This window comes from Anthonomus grandis, chromosome 3 (assembly GCF_022605725.1).
Source record: "Anthonomus grandis grandis chromosome 3, icAntGran1.3, whole genome shotgun sequence".
Lineage (NCBI taxonomy): Eukaryota > Metazoa > Arthropoda > Insecta > Coleoptera > Curculionidae > Anthonomus > Anthonomus grandis.
This window is the reverse complement of record NC_065548.1, coordinates 30,278,673-30,297,934: the sequence shown is the minus strand read 5'-3', so window position 1 is coordinate 30,297,934 and position 19,262 is coordinate 30,278,673. Positions and strand designations below refer to the sequence as shown.

General features: G+C 33.0%; 1 protein-coding gene across 1 annotated transcript in view; it reads right to left on the bottom strand.

Annotated features, from left to right (window-relative positions):
• Positions 1 to 19,262, bottom strand: part of LOC126734646 (glutamate receptor-interacting protein 2) — a 1,148,906-nt gene that overhangs the window by 3,950 nt on the left and 1,125,694 nt on the right. The window contains exons 13-21 of the mRNA XM_050438344.1: positions 18,623 to 18,755; positions 18,437 to 18,565; positions 5,251 to 5,330; positions 5,039 to 5,197; positions 4,680 to 4,802; positions 4,430 to 4,622; positions 2,236 to 2,332; positions 2,047 to 2,181; positions 1,844 to 1,981 (exon numbers count right to left, since the gene is read on the bottom strand). Coding sequence (XP_050294301.1) covers positions 1,844 to 1,981; positions 2,047 to 2,181; positions 2,236 to 2,332; positions 4,430 to 4,622; positions 4,680 to 4,802; positions 5,039 to 5,197; positions 5,251 to 5,330; positions 18,437 to 18,565; positions 18,623 to 18,755 — 1,187 coding nt within the window. The remainder of the gene's footprint in view (positions 1 to 1,843; positions 1,982 to 2,046; positions 2,182 to 2,235; positions 2,333 to 4,429; positions 4,623 to 4,679; positions 4,803 to 5,038; positions 5,198 to 5,250; positions 5,331 to 18,436; positions 18,566 to 18,622; positions 18,756 to 19,262) is intronic.

Genomic DNA, 19,262 nt, shown 5'->3' with positions numbered 1-19,262 from the left:
TCGGCCGGTAAGGTAATGGCGACTGTCTTTTGGGATTCTAGAAGAATCCTCCATATCGACTTCCTTCACGATCGGAAAACGATCAATGCAGCCTACTATTCCGACCTTCTTGAAAAAGAGACGTGGTTGCAGTGTAAAAAACGTGCTCCTACTCCAAGATAACGCCAGACCGCACGCACCCACAATAACACAACAAAAAATACTCAAATTGGGGTGGATCACTTTGGAACACCCTGCCTACAGTCCGGACCTCTCTTCCTGTGATTTCTAATTGGTCGGGCCTCTGAAAGAAGAGCTTGGAGGGCAGCGATTCAGCAGCAACCAGTAGGTCGAAAGCTTCGTGTGTAAATGGCTTGAGAGCCGACCTCGTTCATTCTACGAAACGGGCATGAAAAAAACTACCAATTCGATGGAAAAAATGTATTTAAAAGGGAGGGAACTATGTAGAAAAATAATGTAATTTCTTTTTTGTTGACAACTTTTTGCGATAAATTTAAAAAAAAAGGTCGGCTAATATTTGATTCACCCTCGTAAAAAGAATAAGGTTAAGTTAAATTTTTCTAGTCCGAAAGTCAAAGACGAACAACATACATATATTTTCTTTGAATTTTGTCTACAAATTGGGAATTTATTCTTCGTTTTTAAGAAAAATGGTTTTTTTTTTCAAATCCTAAAATTAACTTTTTTTTAAATTATGTCATAGAGAGCGCCATCAGCAACATTTTGATTTTTTAAAACTCCGTAACTTCTTTAGGTTTAACATAATTTTATTTTTTTTATTTAACATATTCATTGTGCAAACAGTTTTGCGTGGAAAAAGTACAGTTTAAAAATCTTCGCTTCGATTAACCCTTTTCGAGATATCTAAATTTAAAATTTTCAATGCGCTCAAGATAAAAAATTTTTTTTCTACGTTGAAATAGTAGGTTAAAATATTTGTTAAGTAGGATGTGCCTGATAAGATGAATTATTATAAATGTCATTGTCACTGTTAGAATGTATGTTCTTATCAGTTACTTTGATGAGTGGTTATAAAAATTCAAACTCACACATTTAGTAACGTGATCTATTACCTTTTAGTCCGTTCTTATTGTGGCATAATGGATATTTTAAATAAATAATTAAATTATTCCAAGACTAAGAAAGTTACGAAGTTTAAGAAAAAAACAAAATGTTGCTTGTGGGTCCTCTATAATATAATTAAAAAAAAGTTAATTTTAAGATTTGCCATATAAAAAAAACATTTTTGTTAAAAACGAAGAATAAATACTCAATTATAACCAAAATTTAAAAATAAAATGCATTAAGTTTATCACTCTGTACCTGGGTTATCTTTAACTTTCGGACTAAGAAAATTAAACCTCATTCTTTCTTCACAAAGAATCTGCTGTTAAGTTATTTACTATTATTTATGAGACGCCCTATATACTATACTAGTTTTTCGACAGGTATGACTTCTTTTTGCGCTTACAATTGCTTTATCGAAAGCCTAATGACTGTATCTCGCGATATTTTCCCTTCGAGTAATTTAACCTAGTTTCTGTAAAAACATACCACCTTAATTACGACGAGCTGCGGAACCACAAATTCTTTTAAAAAATATAGAATCAAGAAGCTTATTGAATCATTGTTAAAAAGTTCTTAATTCTGTTAGTTCTTTAGGGCAAGTAACTTTATTTTAGATAGTAAATTAATTTTTCTTTAAAATTAGTCAAGTATAAGTCATTTGATGCAAACTAATTATTAGTAAAGTCACTATTTAATATAAATATTAGTTAAACTAGATTTTCAACCATGTTAAACAACTTTTTTTCATTCAGATAAAAGTTTCTATAAAACTTACTTTGAAAATTACCTTATCTAAAGAATTCGGTAGTAAAAGAGGATTTCTTGCTACAACCAGTTCTAACCTGTCGCCTGCAGATGCTATCAACGGTACCGTCAAGCAGCAGTCGAAATCAACTGTTTTTGTATCATTAACCTGAATAAAAAATCAACATTATAGTAATATATTTTGTATGATAGTTGCGTTAAATATGGATTAACCTGTATTATCCTGTCGTATGGCCTCAAAAGTCCTACTATATCAGCAGGTCCGCCTTTTCTTATTCTATTTATGTAGACCCCTTTGACATAGAGACCATCGCTCACACTAAATCCGTAGTCATCGTATATTGAATCCTGTAAAAAAAACTATATTATGTGAGATGCTTTAAATGTATGTAACTTATTTACTTTGTACAGGGTTACATGGTATATTTCCTTTTCCAACATGTTTTCAGTACTAGATCCTGGAAGTCGCTCTACAGTTCCAGTTGAGTGATTATAGTGGCTGCAATAATTTTTAAAGTTACAAAAAATATTAGATAAAAAATTATATATATATACAGGGTGTTCATTTGAAAACTTCCCACCACGGATTTATCGAAAACCACTGTTTAAAAAAAAAAAAACCGAAATACGTCAAAAGGTTTGTCAAGGGGGACAACTTTCTAACCTAAAATTACTTCACACTCTGCCCCCCAGGGTCATCTCCTTAAAAATTTTAAATGGCAAGGGGTATCAAGTAATAGCAAGTATGTCTTTTATTTTGACGTTTGATTTTTTTCAATCGGTCGATTCGTTTTCGAGAAAATTAGAAAAATCTTTGTTTATCTTAATTTGTTCAGATAGAAAACAAAAACATAAAAATATCAGTTTTCTTTATTTCAATAAGTGTTCAAAATGTTGCCCGTTTTTGGCCAAACAATGATATAAGCGATGTTCAAATTCCTGACGGACCTTTTCAAAAACATGTTGTGGGATATCATGGCAGCTGTCGATGATGCGTTGACGAAGTTCATCCAAACTTTCAGGTTGGGGAGTAAACACAATAGATTTCAAATGACCCCATAGAAAAAAGTCTAACAGCGTTATATCAGGAGATCTAGCAGGCCATTCTATAGGCCCCCTTCGCCCTATCCATTTATCTGGAAACTCGTCGTCCATTTATCTGGAAATTGCCGAACGGGAAGAACATAGTGAGGAGGAGCGCCGTCTAGTATAGGGTTTCCATCATCATCGATTTGGTTTTCAATGGATTCAGTGATAAGCGGATTGATGGTATTTTCCAACATATCCAAATAAATGTCTCCATTTAAATTTCCGTTAATAAATAATGGCCCAATCACTTTATTTCCTAAAATGCCTGCCCATATATTAATTTTTTGAGGGTACTGGGTATGCCCTTCTACAAATGCATGAGGATCTTCATTGCCCCAATATCTACAATTATGCTTATTAACAAATCCATTTAGATAAAATGTGCATTCATCGCTGAAGCAGATATTCATGAATAGTATTATCATTAATTGCTTCATTCATTTTTTTATAAAACTCAACTCGCCTATCGAAATCGTCTTCGTTTAACTCTTGCAATATTTTCATTTTGAATGGATGAAATTTATGAAGTTTGGTAACTGTGTGAACAGAGCCTAATGAACTACCAGTGGCAGCAACAATTTTGCGTAATGAAGTATTAGGATTTATTCCAAAATGACCTAAAACTTCAACTTGAGCGGCTTCATCCAAAATTCGCCGATGATCACGTTTGCAACAGATCCAGTTTCAGTAAACTTAGTAACAAGGTCGAAAACATACCTATGCGAAGTTATCTTCTCCGGATGTCTGGCGTTAAACGTGAACGGCAGTTTGCCGAGCACATTGATTTTGGGCACCATAAATTACAATATTTTCCACTCTTTCGGCTAGTGTGTAAACCATTTTGGAAGTAAAATCTTCAATTCAACAAATAAATTTTCACTATTCCAAAACTGTCACAAATGTAACAGACGGCAAAATAAATTCTTAATTTTCCTTATCAACTATAAATAACTATGCAGGTATAACAATAAATACAGTTCGCCCAAGATATCTGTGTTGATGAAAAGAATGTGGAAAAAAATTCAGGTTGTTATTTAATTTTTTCCACGTCTAATCTTCGGAATTGCTGTTTATGTTGGTAGTTTCCGTTTTAAATTATAAACGAATTGTAGATTTGGCAAACCCTAACGGGCAACATTTTGAACACTTATTGAATTAAAAACTCATATTTTCATGTTTTTGTTTTCTATCTGAACAAATTAAGATAAGCAATGATTTTTCTAATTTTCTCGAAAACGAATCGACCGATTTAAAAAAAATCAAACGTCAAAATAAAAGACTTTGAAAGACCTTTTAAACAAGCTATTGTATATAAACATATACATATTGCTATATATGACCCTGGGGGGCAGAGGGTGAAAGGGGGTAGTAAAGTAGGAAGTAATTTTAGGTTAGAAAGTTGTCCCCCTTGACAAATCTTTTGACGTATTTCAGCGTTTTTTTATAAACAGTGGTTTTCGATGAATCCGTGGTGGGAAGTTTTCAAATGAGCACCCTGTATACATACCTCATTGTGTTTCCAAAACTGTAGTTTGGTAGTGGCAAAGGACTGGGACAAAACATTTCTTCTGCATCAGAATAATACTGTAATTCTGAATTCCTTTTCCTATTTTTTGTTAGGGTATGATCTTTATCGTGTTCCTGGAATTGGTCTTGGTAGGATAGTGGTTCGCTTAATACACTTTCGATATCTTTAAATTCTAAAAAAATAAGTTTTAAAAATGTTGATATATGCATAAAAGTTTATTAGTCACTACCAGATGTATTTTCATTTTGAGTGTCTCCTGTATTACTGCTATCCCAGCTATGTATAGCGCTATCCACACTCATGAGTCCGGGACTAGAATAGCTACACCTTGGCTCTTCTAAAATTGTTGAGTCTAAATGTAATAATTTCTTTCTTATTATAGGGACAGTTAAAGTAATAAATAAATTCAACTAAAAAATTCCTTTCATGCCTGCAACGGCTATTTTAAAATTAACGGTTCTATTAAACTCCAAAGATTACGCTTCTACAATAACTTTCTACATTTGCGGGCAAAATAGCTACTCCGTTTTACTTTCCACGTACACTCGTATACCTAAAGAAATATATTATAACCGCTAAGATTATTACCGTTCTTAATATGTCTGGCAATTTTCAACTGAACCCTATCGCCAGATGTTTGCAGTAACCGTATCGCATCAGACAATGGGCGTTGATCCAGACTTTCTCCATTTATTGCTAAAATTCGATCTCCGATATGAAGAGCTCCAGTTTTTTCAGCCAAACCACCTAAAATGAAATACAAAATAAAGAATAAATTTTTATAAATATTAACAATTTACCCTCTGTTAATCTGGACAAAATAATCGGATCCCCACAGTCTTCGCTTCCCGATATAGTAATTCCTAGGGGTCCTCCATATCTGTAAGAAATATATACGTTTAAGATTAATTTTAGATTTATAGGGCAGAATTATAAACATTTTGTTATTGAATTTTGCTAGTTCACTGATTGAAAAATTTGTTAAAAAAATATTGATAATTTTTTTAAAGTTGTGCTATAAACGTTGTAAATAAGATTAAGAAGACCCTTAAGATTAGTGAAGTTGACGGCCACTTAAACATAATCCATATTTTAGCGAGTAAGCGGCTATAAGCATCTTTAAGACATCTCATTCGAACGATCAAATCATGAGGTCACCGTATAAGGCGCTTTAAGCGTTTGTTAGCTCCCGAGAGTAAATTTATTTATAACATTATATTTTTTAGTATTATTTTTAATTTATTTAATATTAATGTATATAAGACAGTGAAGACATCCAAACCAAATAAAATTGCAGAAAAGAATAAATTATCAAAAGAGCGAATAAATTTGCGAAAAATACAGTGTAGGACATATAAAGGTGAGGTTGCACGGATATTTTTTTAAATTGATTTTTGATTAGTTTGTGTTTATTTCTGTCAAAAAAAAATATGAGTGATTTTCTTTTCCACAACTAAAAAATTGATTAAAATATTCCTGTAAATATCCTTCATGTAAGAGTAGGCATATTTTAAATTGTTCTGATAAACATAGGAAGAAAAGCATAATGAAATTTATTTATTTCCTTCAGTCTCCATTACAAGAAAAACATGGAGAGAGATATGCAATGTAAATTTTATTAGGACTTGGAGCTATAGAATTTGGTCTGATCAGTTCTCTCCAACAAATTTTAATAACGCTGATACTGCTGGCTTTCCACTACAATACATATTTATTTAAACATGTGTTTTGTCATTATTTTTCACAGGAATCATTTAAAGAATTTATTTATAAGATTTGCACTGCCCATTTTTTAATTTTATTTCATGTTCGTATCATAACACTCCTGTGTTCGCTGAGACAAGACATAGGTGTAGAGACTAAAAGAGCTGAGCACCCAGAAGGGAGTGAATCTTTTTGTTATAACTTGTTTTTTTTAAGATTATTTTTATTTTTTGTAGGCATTTGTCTTTTAATTAAGTTTTTTTAATATGATAGTTCCAACTTATGTTGTAAGTTTTATGAGAGACCAACAAATATATACTATGTCTGTGTATACTATACTATAAATTGTTTTAATTTTCCAAGAGTTTATTTCGTATTGCAGATAGATATATTGTTTTTTAGATAATACTCTGTTATAGAATTTTTAATTAGTTTTTAAAATATCTTTAATTTTTATTTAGGAAACAGAAAAAAATATATAGTAGACAAAGATAGTTCTTGTATTTAAGTTAGTAGTTAATAAGTTATTTCGTCTAAATAGTATGTGTTGTGTTAATTTTTTTTTTTTTAAAGATTAAAATATGGGTAAGTCCCATAGGCGTAGACGTGCTTCTAGTAGTTCAAGCTCTGCTAGCAGTGACTCGTCGCGATCGCGTTCTCGTGTAAGAAAAAATAGAAAAACTACTAACTAAAAGCGTCACTCTCGTGGGCGTAGTGAGGATTATACGCCTCCTATTAGTGAGGATTCCTGAATTCTTTCCGGAGAATGAAAACCTATCTGCTAATAAATGGTTGGAGAAAATTGACCAACTCAGGAATATGAATGGTTAGGATGAGACTACTACTATTTATAACATGCAGTCTCGCTTAGCAGGTATAGCTAAAACATGGTTTCATAGCCTACCTACAGTTGATTATACATGGTCAAAGTGGAAACACCTTGCAGCCAGAACTTTTCCAGACCATGTTGATTTTGCAAAAGCATTACGGAAAATGTTGGAACGAACAAAACTACCTATTGAGTATCGACCTGGAACTAAGATGACTCACGTGGATGCTTTAAGTAGAGGCTCTCGAGAAACATCGTCCACTATAATTGATATTGCACTTGTCAATATTGAAAAAGATGATTGGGTTCTTGCAGCTCAAATGCAAGATTCTAGATGCAAAGAATTGATCGAAACACTACTTCGAGATCCAAAAAGTAAGGAGGAAAAACGTATACACCAAGAGTTCTGCCTGAAAAATCAGCGTTTGTATAGAAAAACTGAAAATGGTAACAGATGGGTAGTGCCGAAAACAGCAAGAAGACGAATTTTGATGTACTATCATGATGAAGTTAGTCATTTCGGAGCTGACAAGACCATGGAAGCAATAAAATCTCTATATTGGTTTGCCTCTATGAAAAAGTACGTCAAGAATTATATAAATTCGTGTTTAGGCTGTCTTTATAACAAAAGTAAAGCAGGGAAAGCAACAGGTTAGTTTAAACCCCATAGAAAAACAACCTATCCCTATGGACACGTTGTCACGTAAATATATTTGAAATGTTTGGTGTTCCACGTCGAATAATTTGCGATCGAGGGACGGCTTTTACAAGCAAACAGTTTACGGAATTTTACTTAAAGTTAGGTATTAAGCGAGTTCTATATGCTACTGCAACTCCACGTGCTAACGGCCAAGTGGAACGAGTGAATAGAACTATACTTTCAGCACTGATGGCTTCAACCGGTGACGAAACGGGTTGGGATCAGGCTGTGAGTAGAATAAAATGGGGAATTAATTCTACGATTAATTTCACAACGGGGAAAAGCCCCTATGAATTGTTCTTCGGATATCGCCCAAGACGTATTTACGATGTTTTCTTGTCGGCTGAAGTGGGTGATGAGAGTCGCTCAGACTTGGCAGAATTGAGAAATGACGTTTCTCAGAGGATATCTGCAAAGCAAAATTACCAGAAATTGCAATATGATAAAGCGCATGCGTCTCCAATAAAGTTTGGAGTTAGTCAACAAGTACTTGTAACGAAATCTAAGGGGTTAAATGATGGTCAAAGCAGAAAGCTTGAACCACGGTTTAAAGGACCGTTTCACTTGACGAAAGTGCTTGATAACGATCGTTACATGATCGAAGAGTTGCCTGGATCTAAGAGATCAAGAAAGGCATATACAGGGATTTATCCCTCTGAACGTATGAGGTTGTTTATTACTGGTGAACACTCTGACGAGAGTGCCACCAGTGGTGAATAAGTTCATGCGTATGTTTAATGATAAAATAATATTGTTTTTTTTTTGTATGTTTCAGATAAGACTTCACGAGGACGTAAAGATCCGTCAGATTAGCCGACTGTAATAGGCCACTCTGTATAATGTAACCACAGACCACTGTTTTTAAATATGAGAGAAACCCGAGAATGGAATCTGAGTCATCTGCGGGGAACAGGCAGAAATGCTTTTGCGGATTAAGGTTTTTTTTTGAGAGTGACGAGGATTGTAAATTGGGATTCAAAAAGATATCTGGTGCATAGAAACTGGTGTCTGATTAGAATCCGTTTTCGACCATTGTTTTATAATAAAATTTTCCTTTTTTTCATGTTATAATGTTGAAGACTAGAATCTGCACTGCAGAAATTTGAACTTTGCATGTATCATAAGAAAATAACATAAACATCTTCACAATATTTCTAATCTGTTTGTGTTGGCACGGAACTGTTGTGCTAACAAAATACTTCTAATTATAATTCACATAATATCTGTTATAATGAATTATTGTATATTATGTATATAATTTTCAGAAAAATTAAATAATAAATGTATTAAAGAAAAACATTGTTTTATTTCCATTTTGAAATTGGTGACATGTTGTACACTATTTTTAACTGATTAATGCAGTCCATTAACTCATTTAGATACGAATAATAAAGCTGAAGAGTTTTATTCTATCTTGATCAATATCTGATGCTAACTGTTTGCTTTGGATTATGCGATTAAATAATAGAATTATAAGGTTTTTTTATTAAATGAAATTTGAATTTTCCCACCTTAATTTGACCACGCCTTTCTACCATTTTGATTGGTCCAATTAGGTACGTCAAACTGTCAACTTAGTTACAATATTTTCCGTTGCCAAGCGAGAGGACGCTACCAGAGTTGTCAGAAGAATTTCGATCAGTTTGTATGCAACCACCACTTCTCCATATATTTGTGTTTGTAGTAGTTATATTCCAAGCGTTTAAGTGAGTATGAGTACAATGAGATGCCAGGGGTTTTAAGACATGATATTCAGTTCCAAAACAGGAAAAATAAAGTCGACGTGTCAGACGAAGATATTTACATAAAAGCTTTTCGGGTTTATGCAGATCGAGTTTTCGGATTGAGCAATTTACGACCAAACGATTTTTAGATTTTTTGTATGTTTAGGAAGTTGCAGTAAATTAAAATAAAAAAAAACATGCTTAAGCAATTTAAGAACCAACGATTTAAAAAAAAAATGTTTAGTAGAAAGGGCAAGACTTTTTTTCTGACAGACATTTTAAAACAAAAAAAATTATGGATTTATTTATTATTTATGGATTTACAGATTTTTTTTTCGTATGTTTAGGAAGTTCCATTAAATTAAGCAAAAAAAAGGTGCTTAAGCAGTTTAAGACCCAATGATTTAAAAAAAATGTTTAGTAGAAAGGGTACTGTGCAAAACATTTTAAAACAAAATATTTTATATTTTGCACTAAAAAATTAAAAAAAAAACCCACGGAATCTAGGTAACAACAAAGCGAATTCAATGAAGATGGGGGACCTTAATAAACATTGATATTGTTTTTATTGTCAACCACGCAAACATACAGGCAACTAAAATTAATATACCAATTACACAAAGATATCGTAGATCTAAGACTAATCCGACAGTTTGTTGATAGCATACTTATGGATGATTAGGTCGCTAGGAATTTTGATATCGAGGTAAAATGAGAAAAGATTGGTACTTTAGCTTAGATCCACCGGCGATCTTCTGGCATACGTCACACACTTGTGGACGGAGGCCATGGAGAAGCACGGCGAGTCCCGCTCAGTCGCTCTTGACATTTCCAAGGCATTTAACAGAGTGTGGCATGAGGGACTACTAACCAAGCTCTCCTCAATCGGCATACAAAACTCATTATTGAATTGGTTCAAAAGTTTTCTTGAACAACGAACAATCCAAGTAGTCGTCGATGGATGCCTCTCCGACAAATTTAACATTAACGCTGGAGTCCCTCAAGGATGCATTCTATCCCCCACCATTTTCTTGGTATATATCAACGATTTGCTAGGAACCACTGTCAATCCAATCTACAGCTTTGCGGACGATAGCACACCTATTTTCACATTTAAGTCCGCCAAACCAACGACAGCCGCAAGTTCTCAGAATCTTAGGCAGCAACAAGTAGCTTCAACCAACAACGATATTAGAGCAATCTTGGAGTGGGGCGATAACAATTTGGTAAATTTTAACGCTAAAAAAACGCAGGCTGCAGTATTTACGATGAAGACTAACCTTGGTGGCCCGGAGCTAGTTATGGCAGGGTAAACATTGCCAATGAAATCATCTTTACATCTTCTAGGAGTCGAGGTCACCAACAGTGTGTCCTGGCATGACCACGTTGCCGAGGTCGCCAGGGCGGTTTCCAAAAAACTCGGAGTGCTTTTTAAAACGAAAAAACTGTATACACCAGAACAGCTGCTGACTCTTTATAAGGCTCAAATACGCCCTTCCCTCGAGTATTGCTCGCCTGTCTGGAGCTCTGCACCCAAGCATAGTTTAAACCTGCTGGATTCTATACAGAAGAGAGCTATTCGTCTTATCGACAAACCAGAACTGACAAAGAGTCTGGATAGTCTGGAGCACAGGAGAAAGGTGGCTGATCTCTGTTTATTTTACCGTTATTATCACGGTAAGTGCTCCTCTGAGCTGGCAGGCCTGATTCCACCCAGGGCTGTTCCGGCAAGAAGGACGCGTCTAGCAGTTGCGGCTCATCAACATCGAGTCCACCTGCCTACCCCAAGGACGTCGCTGTATCGGGACTTATTCATCTGGAGAACATCTTCTTTGTGGAACGGGCTTCCACCTCAAATATTTCCCGACGCATACAACCTACAGCGATTCAAGATAAATGCCCACAAATATCTTCGCGCAAGCACCACTCCAAGAGTGACATAGGACTTTCCTCTTGTGCTTGTGTTTTCCATAAAAAAAAAAGAAAAAAAAAGAAAAAACTTTGACAACAAGATCATCTCGACCGATGTTGTACTAATAAATAACAATGGTAGTTTAATGAAAGTATCTGTGAACTGTGAAGTTATGGTCACATAACCCGCGTTAATAAAACTGCTTGAAGCAAAACCATTATTGACCATATTAAATCAAAGATACAACCTCTAAGGGAAGGTGAATTGATAGAAAGTCCATCTACGATCTAACAAAAGATACAGAAAGTCACAATAGTAGGAATCTAAGGCAGAGTCACTATCTACTACCAAAATGTCAATGGACTTCGAACCAAGGTCACTGAATTGTCTCAGAACGTGGATCTTACCAACTATGATGCCTTAATGTTCTCTGGTAATTCACTCATACCTAATTTTATAGATTCTAAATTGGATGGGAATCAAATTCTGAATATCTAAGGCACTAATAAAAACCAAAATGAAGGAGTCATGATTGCAATTTGAAATAATATTAAATGATATTTGGTGGCAGTTGCAGATAAGCTATCTGAAGAAATCTGGGTATATTAGTTTAGCTTAAAAACCACTTGAATATAATGTTCTATTGCATTTACCTCCCACCTGACTCGAAATTTAATGCTTATAATTTACATAGCATTGCGGTAGCGTTTGCTTATCAGATATATCGAGAATACATCTTCTGTATAGAGTGATTACAACGTTCCAAATTTAAAATGGTCTAATGATGCACTGGATTTAATAACTGATGCCCCCAAAATAATAATAGCAAGTATCCTTGAAACATTTCCATTACTTAATATGATTTAAATGCGAGAGGTGTTTTTTTTGGACTTGATCTTTGTTGATGATGAGAAAAATGCCGTAATTGCATCCACTGACGTTTTAATATGAAAGCCACTATCCTGCTCTGTTAATAGGATTATATTCTTTAAAAACCTATGTACTAGAGTCTGAAGATGTTATTTAGAACTTTAGATGTAGTTATAATGAATAATTACAAAAAATTAATGAGTAGTTTATTTGCACCCACCGGGATCCGCTCTTAGTATCTTATAGAAAACAGATATTAATAATATTGAAGATAACAATAAAACTAACCCTACATTATGAAAATATGTAAATTTCAAAAAAAAAAAACAATGATATCCCTGTTGTTTTAACACTTGATGACAAAATTACGTTTGATGGAAATAGAGCCTTACAATTATTTGCTGACCACTTCTTAAGTGTTTATGAAAACATTCAAGATAGAGAATATATTGTTGCTATACCTGATAATTTTAAAACCATTGTCCATGTTTCTGGTTTAAATCTAAAAATATCTAATATTCTTGAAAAACTTTCCTCTATCGACATTTCTAAAGGACCAGGTCCTATTGGTATTCCTCCTTTATTTATTAGAAACTTGTTCGAATGCTCGTTCGCCCTGACAATACCTTTATGGATTCTGTTTAATAAGTCTTTGTTTTTCGCCTTCCGAAACCTTCCCAGAAGATTGAAAATTTTCATGTCATTCCAATTTACAAAAATGGTGATAAAAGGAATTATATAAAAAACTATTGTCCAATTTCCTATATTTACTAAGGTATTTGAAATTCTTGTCACAGATTATTTTGCAATCAGCTTGAAAGATGTAATTACAACTAGACAACATGGGTTTCTCGAAAACAGATCTAGTATAACCAATCTTTTGGTCTATCAGGATTTACTGTTAAATGCCTTGGAGAATTGGAGAAGGAATATTGTTGACTCAATATACACTGACTTCTCTAAGGCGTTTGATAATGTGGATACCACCTTGCTGTGCCTTAAACTAAGGAAGTATGATGCAATGGATAAAATCCTATTTAAATAATAGTAGCCCATTTGTTAAGTTTATGTATTATCAGTCATTAACTTTCAATGTTTTACTGCTCCACTACTTTTCAATATTTTTATCACTCGCAATGTCTGTTATACGCCGATGACCTAATGATATTTACTACCACAGATAGTCCTGAGACAGTAGAAAAACTTCAAAATGACAACAATAGATTTAATCTATGGTCCAATGCAAATTATAAGTTTCTGATCTTTCAAAAATGTCATTGTATTCGGTTTTCAAAAAAGAAAAACAAACCCACTGTTAAACTCCTACAAGATTGATCAATATATTGTAAAAAACAATTATCTCGTCAGAGACCTTGGAGTCTGTTTTAATTTTAAAATATGTTTTAATTATCACATTGATCATTGTTGTAACAAAGCATATAATATGCTTGGCTTTTTAAAAAGGCATACCAGAGACTTAACTAACATCTAAACCTTAAAACTATTATCCAATAGTAACATCACAATTAGAAAGCTGCACTTTTGTTTGTGGTCCCCTTATTATTTGACTGTCATAGAAAAAAAAGTTGAGCGTATTCAAAACAAGATTTTGCCCTATATTGAATACAAACTTTTTATTCGTAAGGAACGTATTAGTTATGAGGACTTGTCAGTTTTACTTAAAATGGAAACAATGAAAAAACGACGGTTTAACTTTGATGTAATTTGTATATTTAAACTTATCAGCAACACTAATGAATCACCAGATATGTTATCCCTTTTAAACATGTATGCCCCTGTGGCTAATCTTAGAGAAAATAATACTTCTTACTTAAATTTTCATCGAACTTTGTATAGTCAACTGTTAAATTAATAGAATGATGTCCCATGAAATCAATCAAAATTTGATATATTAATTGTGTTTCTTAGCAAATTAGAAACTTAGTAACTATGTAAGTTTGTCTGAAATTGTAATTAATTTTTTGTTTTTTTTTTTATCTTAGTGCTTAATAGCTTTTTATCTTGTCCTACTATTTTATAGTGCTATATGTCATTTTTTTTAAGAAGAATCCTAGAATGGAGACCTATTCCAATTTGCTGTAAAATGACTATGGTAAACTACAAATCCAAAAGGCTGGGCATACCATAACGTGGGAAAAATAATTTAGTACAATTCGTATGCAAAAAAAATTTGAGGATGATAACATAATCTTTAAAGTTACTTTTATATTTATATAAGAAGGGTTATATATTTTTATAAGAAGTGTCAACCAACATCTGGACATATGTGACTGGATGAAAGAGAAAGAAAAATAATTACTTCGCTATGAAGCGGGATGGTAAAATCCAGTTCAGCAGCAGGTTAAAAGTGCGAGAAGTTAAATTGTCTTTTAGAAAATTAGCACATTTTCTAGTAGCCAACTTAAAATGAAATTTAGACGAAGAACAGAAAAGGGTAGGTTATGATTTTAAAACCAAAAATAAATACACTAGCTTTATATACATTTATAAGACCTATTATTAATTAGGATTTCTCAAAAATTTGCTAGAACAAAACATAATGTTCTTTAAAGATTGCCTATAGCCTGAGAACTTGAGCACCACATATAGAATGTATCATGCATCAAATGATGATTATGACCGGAAAAGAAAGAAACACAGTACGGTGTTCCTGAAAAAAGTTGTCATTTTCAGGTACATTGATTGACATGCGTCTATCAACCAAGCAATTAACTTTGGCAAACATCTAAATTTCAGGCGGAAATACACATATTTGAAATTTGTGCAAAGTGACTGCCCAATAAGCAACCAAAACACAAGCACATAAAACCCGCACTAACAGTAACATAAAACGACAGTAACATATTCTCCCTATGGATACCTAGATGTACTGAACTTAAAAAGGGAATGAAGGCGGATGGATTATCGGAATCTGGTGCCGAAAAACATTTAATTTGGGTGTAGAACCACTTTTAGTTATGAAATACGATAAAATAATTTTATAAGTACCAAAACAAATTAAACTTTTAAAAACTACAGGGATAGATTACCAGGTCTTAAGCATCGAATCGAATTGGTAATACAAAAGCACGTTCACACCGAACCTCATAAAAAGCATAAAAGACACCATACAAAACTAAGTAAGAAACACTTAATTGTCTTGTCCTAATGGTAATGGATACTGGTCGAGACTCACCTTATCCGCCCATTAGCTAGCATTAAATCTAACCTAACCTACATATCTATACATTTATCCTCTTTTACTATGGGTTCAATTAATTTTATTCTTAATTTAAAATAAACAATAACCTATTTTTTATTTATCCTCAAGCGACAAATTGTAGGTATCCCTAACATATCTAGACAAACTTACTGTTTGTTATGGCAATATCAATAAAATATAAACTGCAATCCCCATGTAGTGATAGAAATTATAAATTAATATCACATTTAATTAACATGCACGTCATCCCGCCAGCTCGATATTAGAAACATTTTCCATTAAATTGTAAACCTATATCCAAGGGGAATAACGGAACGGCATTATTAAGGATGGTTTCGGTGACATAATAAGAAAATGGATAACAGCAATATGTAATATGTGGAACTTTCAAGATAATTAATAATGAAGTTTATGCTTTAAGAATACCTAAAATTGAATTACTAGTTTACCTAATTTACTCTTTTAAATTATAATAATATAATTGCTATGTATTTTAATATTTAAATTTTTAACTTAAGGTATTCATTAAGAAATTTTATAGGTGACAAAAAGGTTGTTAATAAATTGATGGTATAAATATCAACACAATTAGGCTTTTTCAGGTATTTGGAAAAATTAAACTATTTAATTTTTCTCCCATACTATTGTTTTTTTTTAACTACTGAAAATGTTTTCTAAATTAACTAGCATACTACGTTCGAACTGGAAGATAAATTTATGATGTCATTGATGATCACGTCATTTATAACATACCCACCTAGACCCCATGCCAACTTTTTTTAATGGGAATAGGGATCGAGTGATACTTTGAATTAAAAGCAATTTTATTGTCTACATAATCCTATTTTTATTTTATCAACTCACTCTCAAGAAATATTAATAAACGTGGCTGAAATTCTTCAAAAGTATAAATCTTGCAATTTTATTGCATGCATAAATTTTCTTTTTTTTTAATTATTGAGGTGTTCTGAAGTGATCTTTACCTAAGAAAAAAAAATACATATTGAAAATTCTATTATATTATTATTGTTTAATCTAGCCCTGGTGATATTAATAGCATTGATAACAATAACTTATATGCTGCAATAAAGAATTGAGTTGGTGGGTCTTTATTACTAACAAAATAAGTCTGCTAGAGCAGCAGCACGTGCTTTGAATGATAATCATCCGAATAAAAGAGTAAGGAAGTTTCAAGAAACAGAGATACGTAAAACAGAAAAAATAAATTTCAGCATCCAGTGAGAAATAAAGTGGTATAACTTGCAGTGTTGGGTTATGTTGAGATGGAACGTAATAAATCTGCTCGAAAAATTGCTACCGCATCTGGCGTGTCTTAAAGTACCGTTCACAAAATACACAAATATCATGCTTACAAAATCAAACTAGTGCATGAGTTAAATGAAGATGATTTTGATCGTCGTGTACATATTTGCGAGTACTTAAGTAATAGGTTAAATCGAGAGAGAAATTTGCTTTAAAATATCTGTTTATCGGACGAATGCTCCTTTTATTTACATGGTGAAGTCAATAGACACAAGTGTCCTTACTGGAGCGACACTAATTCTCATTTATTTCGAAAGACACATAGGCAGCGACCTCAAAAACTTCATCTATAGGCTGGTATCCTTAAAGATCATATTGTTGCACCTTTTTCTATTAATTTAAATTTTAATGCTGAAAATGACATGGAACTTGCAGGACGCCATCAATCCCAGAATAACTGAGTTACTTGAAAAAGATGATAACCATCTAGAAAATAAACTAACGTTCTAATAAGATGGGGTACCACCACGTTAGGCTGCTGCCGTTCGTCATTCTTTGAACGACCTATTTCCTAGACGATGGATTGGCCGGAGAAGTACTGTAGAATGGCCCGATAGATCTCCCGATCATACCCCTTTGGATTTTTTGTCATAAAAACAGAAAGCCTGACTTCCTTAAAGATCTTCGAAATAGAATTGTTAACGAATGTCCGTTAATAACGCCCAAAATGTGTGCTAATATGCGCAGACGTTTTGAACAACAAATGTATTGTTATATAGGGGTCAACTGAGATCATTTTCAATATTTAATGAAGTAGGTGTTTTACTTTTCATTTTTCTATAAATTATTAAAATAAAAATAGGGCTATGTAGAGAATAAAATTACTTTTAATTCAAGATATCACTCGACCTCTAGTCCCATTTAAAAAAAATTGACATGGGGGCCCTGGGGGTGAGCAGATGACGTCAGAAAAACACAATTTTTGTCAATAAATGTCCACCTGAATATTAAAATTGACGTGGTTGGCCGTTTTTGGCTACAGATTTTATTTCTCAAGATTTTCAGCGTAGACCGTTTTGTCTTGGACACCCTGCATAATTTAAATAGAACAAATTGCATTAAAAGATCACCTTAACATTTTTTTTTATTATAATCAGAGCAAAGCCTTGGCATGAAGGTTTTAGGATATGCCGGAGAGGACAGAACTGCCCATCAAGCCATTAGATGACCCATATGATACTCCAATTTTAGTCTAACAAAACATAGCAGTTTAAATATAGATTTTGTAGTAAAGCTTTGAAATAATGAAATTTAGAAAAAACTTCTTTATAGCTGACTTACCAATACTACTAATGTGGTGTATGAAGGGAAAATCATAGTTAAAGGTAAAGAATAGTAATCGGAACAGTATAGTATAAGTTATAGAATAACTGTAGGTGATAGAGATCTTTGATCTTGAATAACGGATCAAACTATACTCAGAACTTATTTAGTTTTTGGCACCCAAAACTCATAAGTAGGTCAGGCAAATCTAAAGAGTTAATCTGTTTTCAATGCTATTTATTTTCTGGAATTTATCAAGCATATGTATGAAAAAAAAATGTAGCTGACAAACACTGACATTAACATGATTTGCTTCTGATCAAATGCTTCTCTATTATGAATATTGAGAGATGACCATAATGTTCTTCTCGATAATTTTTTCAACTACGTTCTTTACACTAGTAGATTTTTTAGTAATAAAATAATTTACAAACTAACCTGTGAAGCTCAACAGTATACACTACGCTATCCAAAAAGAGGTTTGAATTTTCCGTCTCCGTTTTCTCCACCTTAAGCGTTACAATTTCGTTGCTTGAGGTTTGTAAGATATCAAATGCAGATTCCAAACTAAAAATAAATAATATTGTCTAATATGGTAAAAATATATTTAACTTCCAAACTGACCTTAAATGATCTAAAGGGCGGCCATCTATTGCCAGTAATCTATCACCTGCATGCAATGTCCCTGTCCTGTGAGCAATAGATCCTCTTCTGATTTCAGATATAATAAATGGCTCATCGGGCTGATTTTTTGATGCTGTAAATGACACATTAGCATGAGATTAAGTTAAACCATTTAATGTATGCAAATCATAAATATTCTAAAGCTCTAACAACAGCGAAAATAGATGAAATCCTTAACGACCCTTGACCTTAATTTCCATTTTGAAGTTAAAAAAATGTGGATAAAATGCATTCCGCAAGCGTCGCAGAATTTTCAAGTTCTCTGAATAGCAACGTGAAGACAGGAATTTCTTATTGAACATATTTTTGTCGCTTGAAAGCGCTTAGCTCGCCAAATTTGTCGGTTTTTTCCAGATTAAGCGTTCTTTAGAGGTTGAAGTTATAAAGTGCACTTTAAAACTCATTTTAAGGTTATCTGTTTTAAGTTTTAGTAGCTAATAAAACTAAGTTTAGGTTAAATTAAACTGTCGTAAATTAATATTACGGCGTATTTATGATTAAGCAATAAATATTTTCTTAAAGAAAAAGCATTACTTTATCTACACTTTGTTAGTTTCGTAAGGGTTACAAATTCAACTTT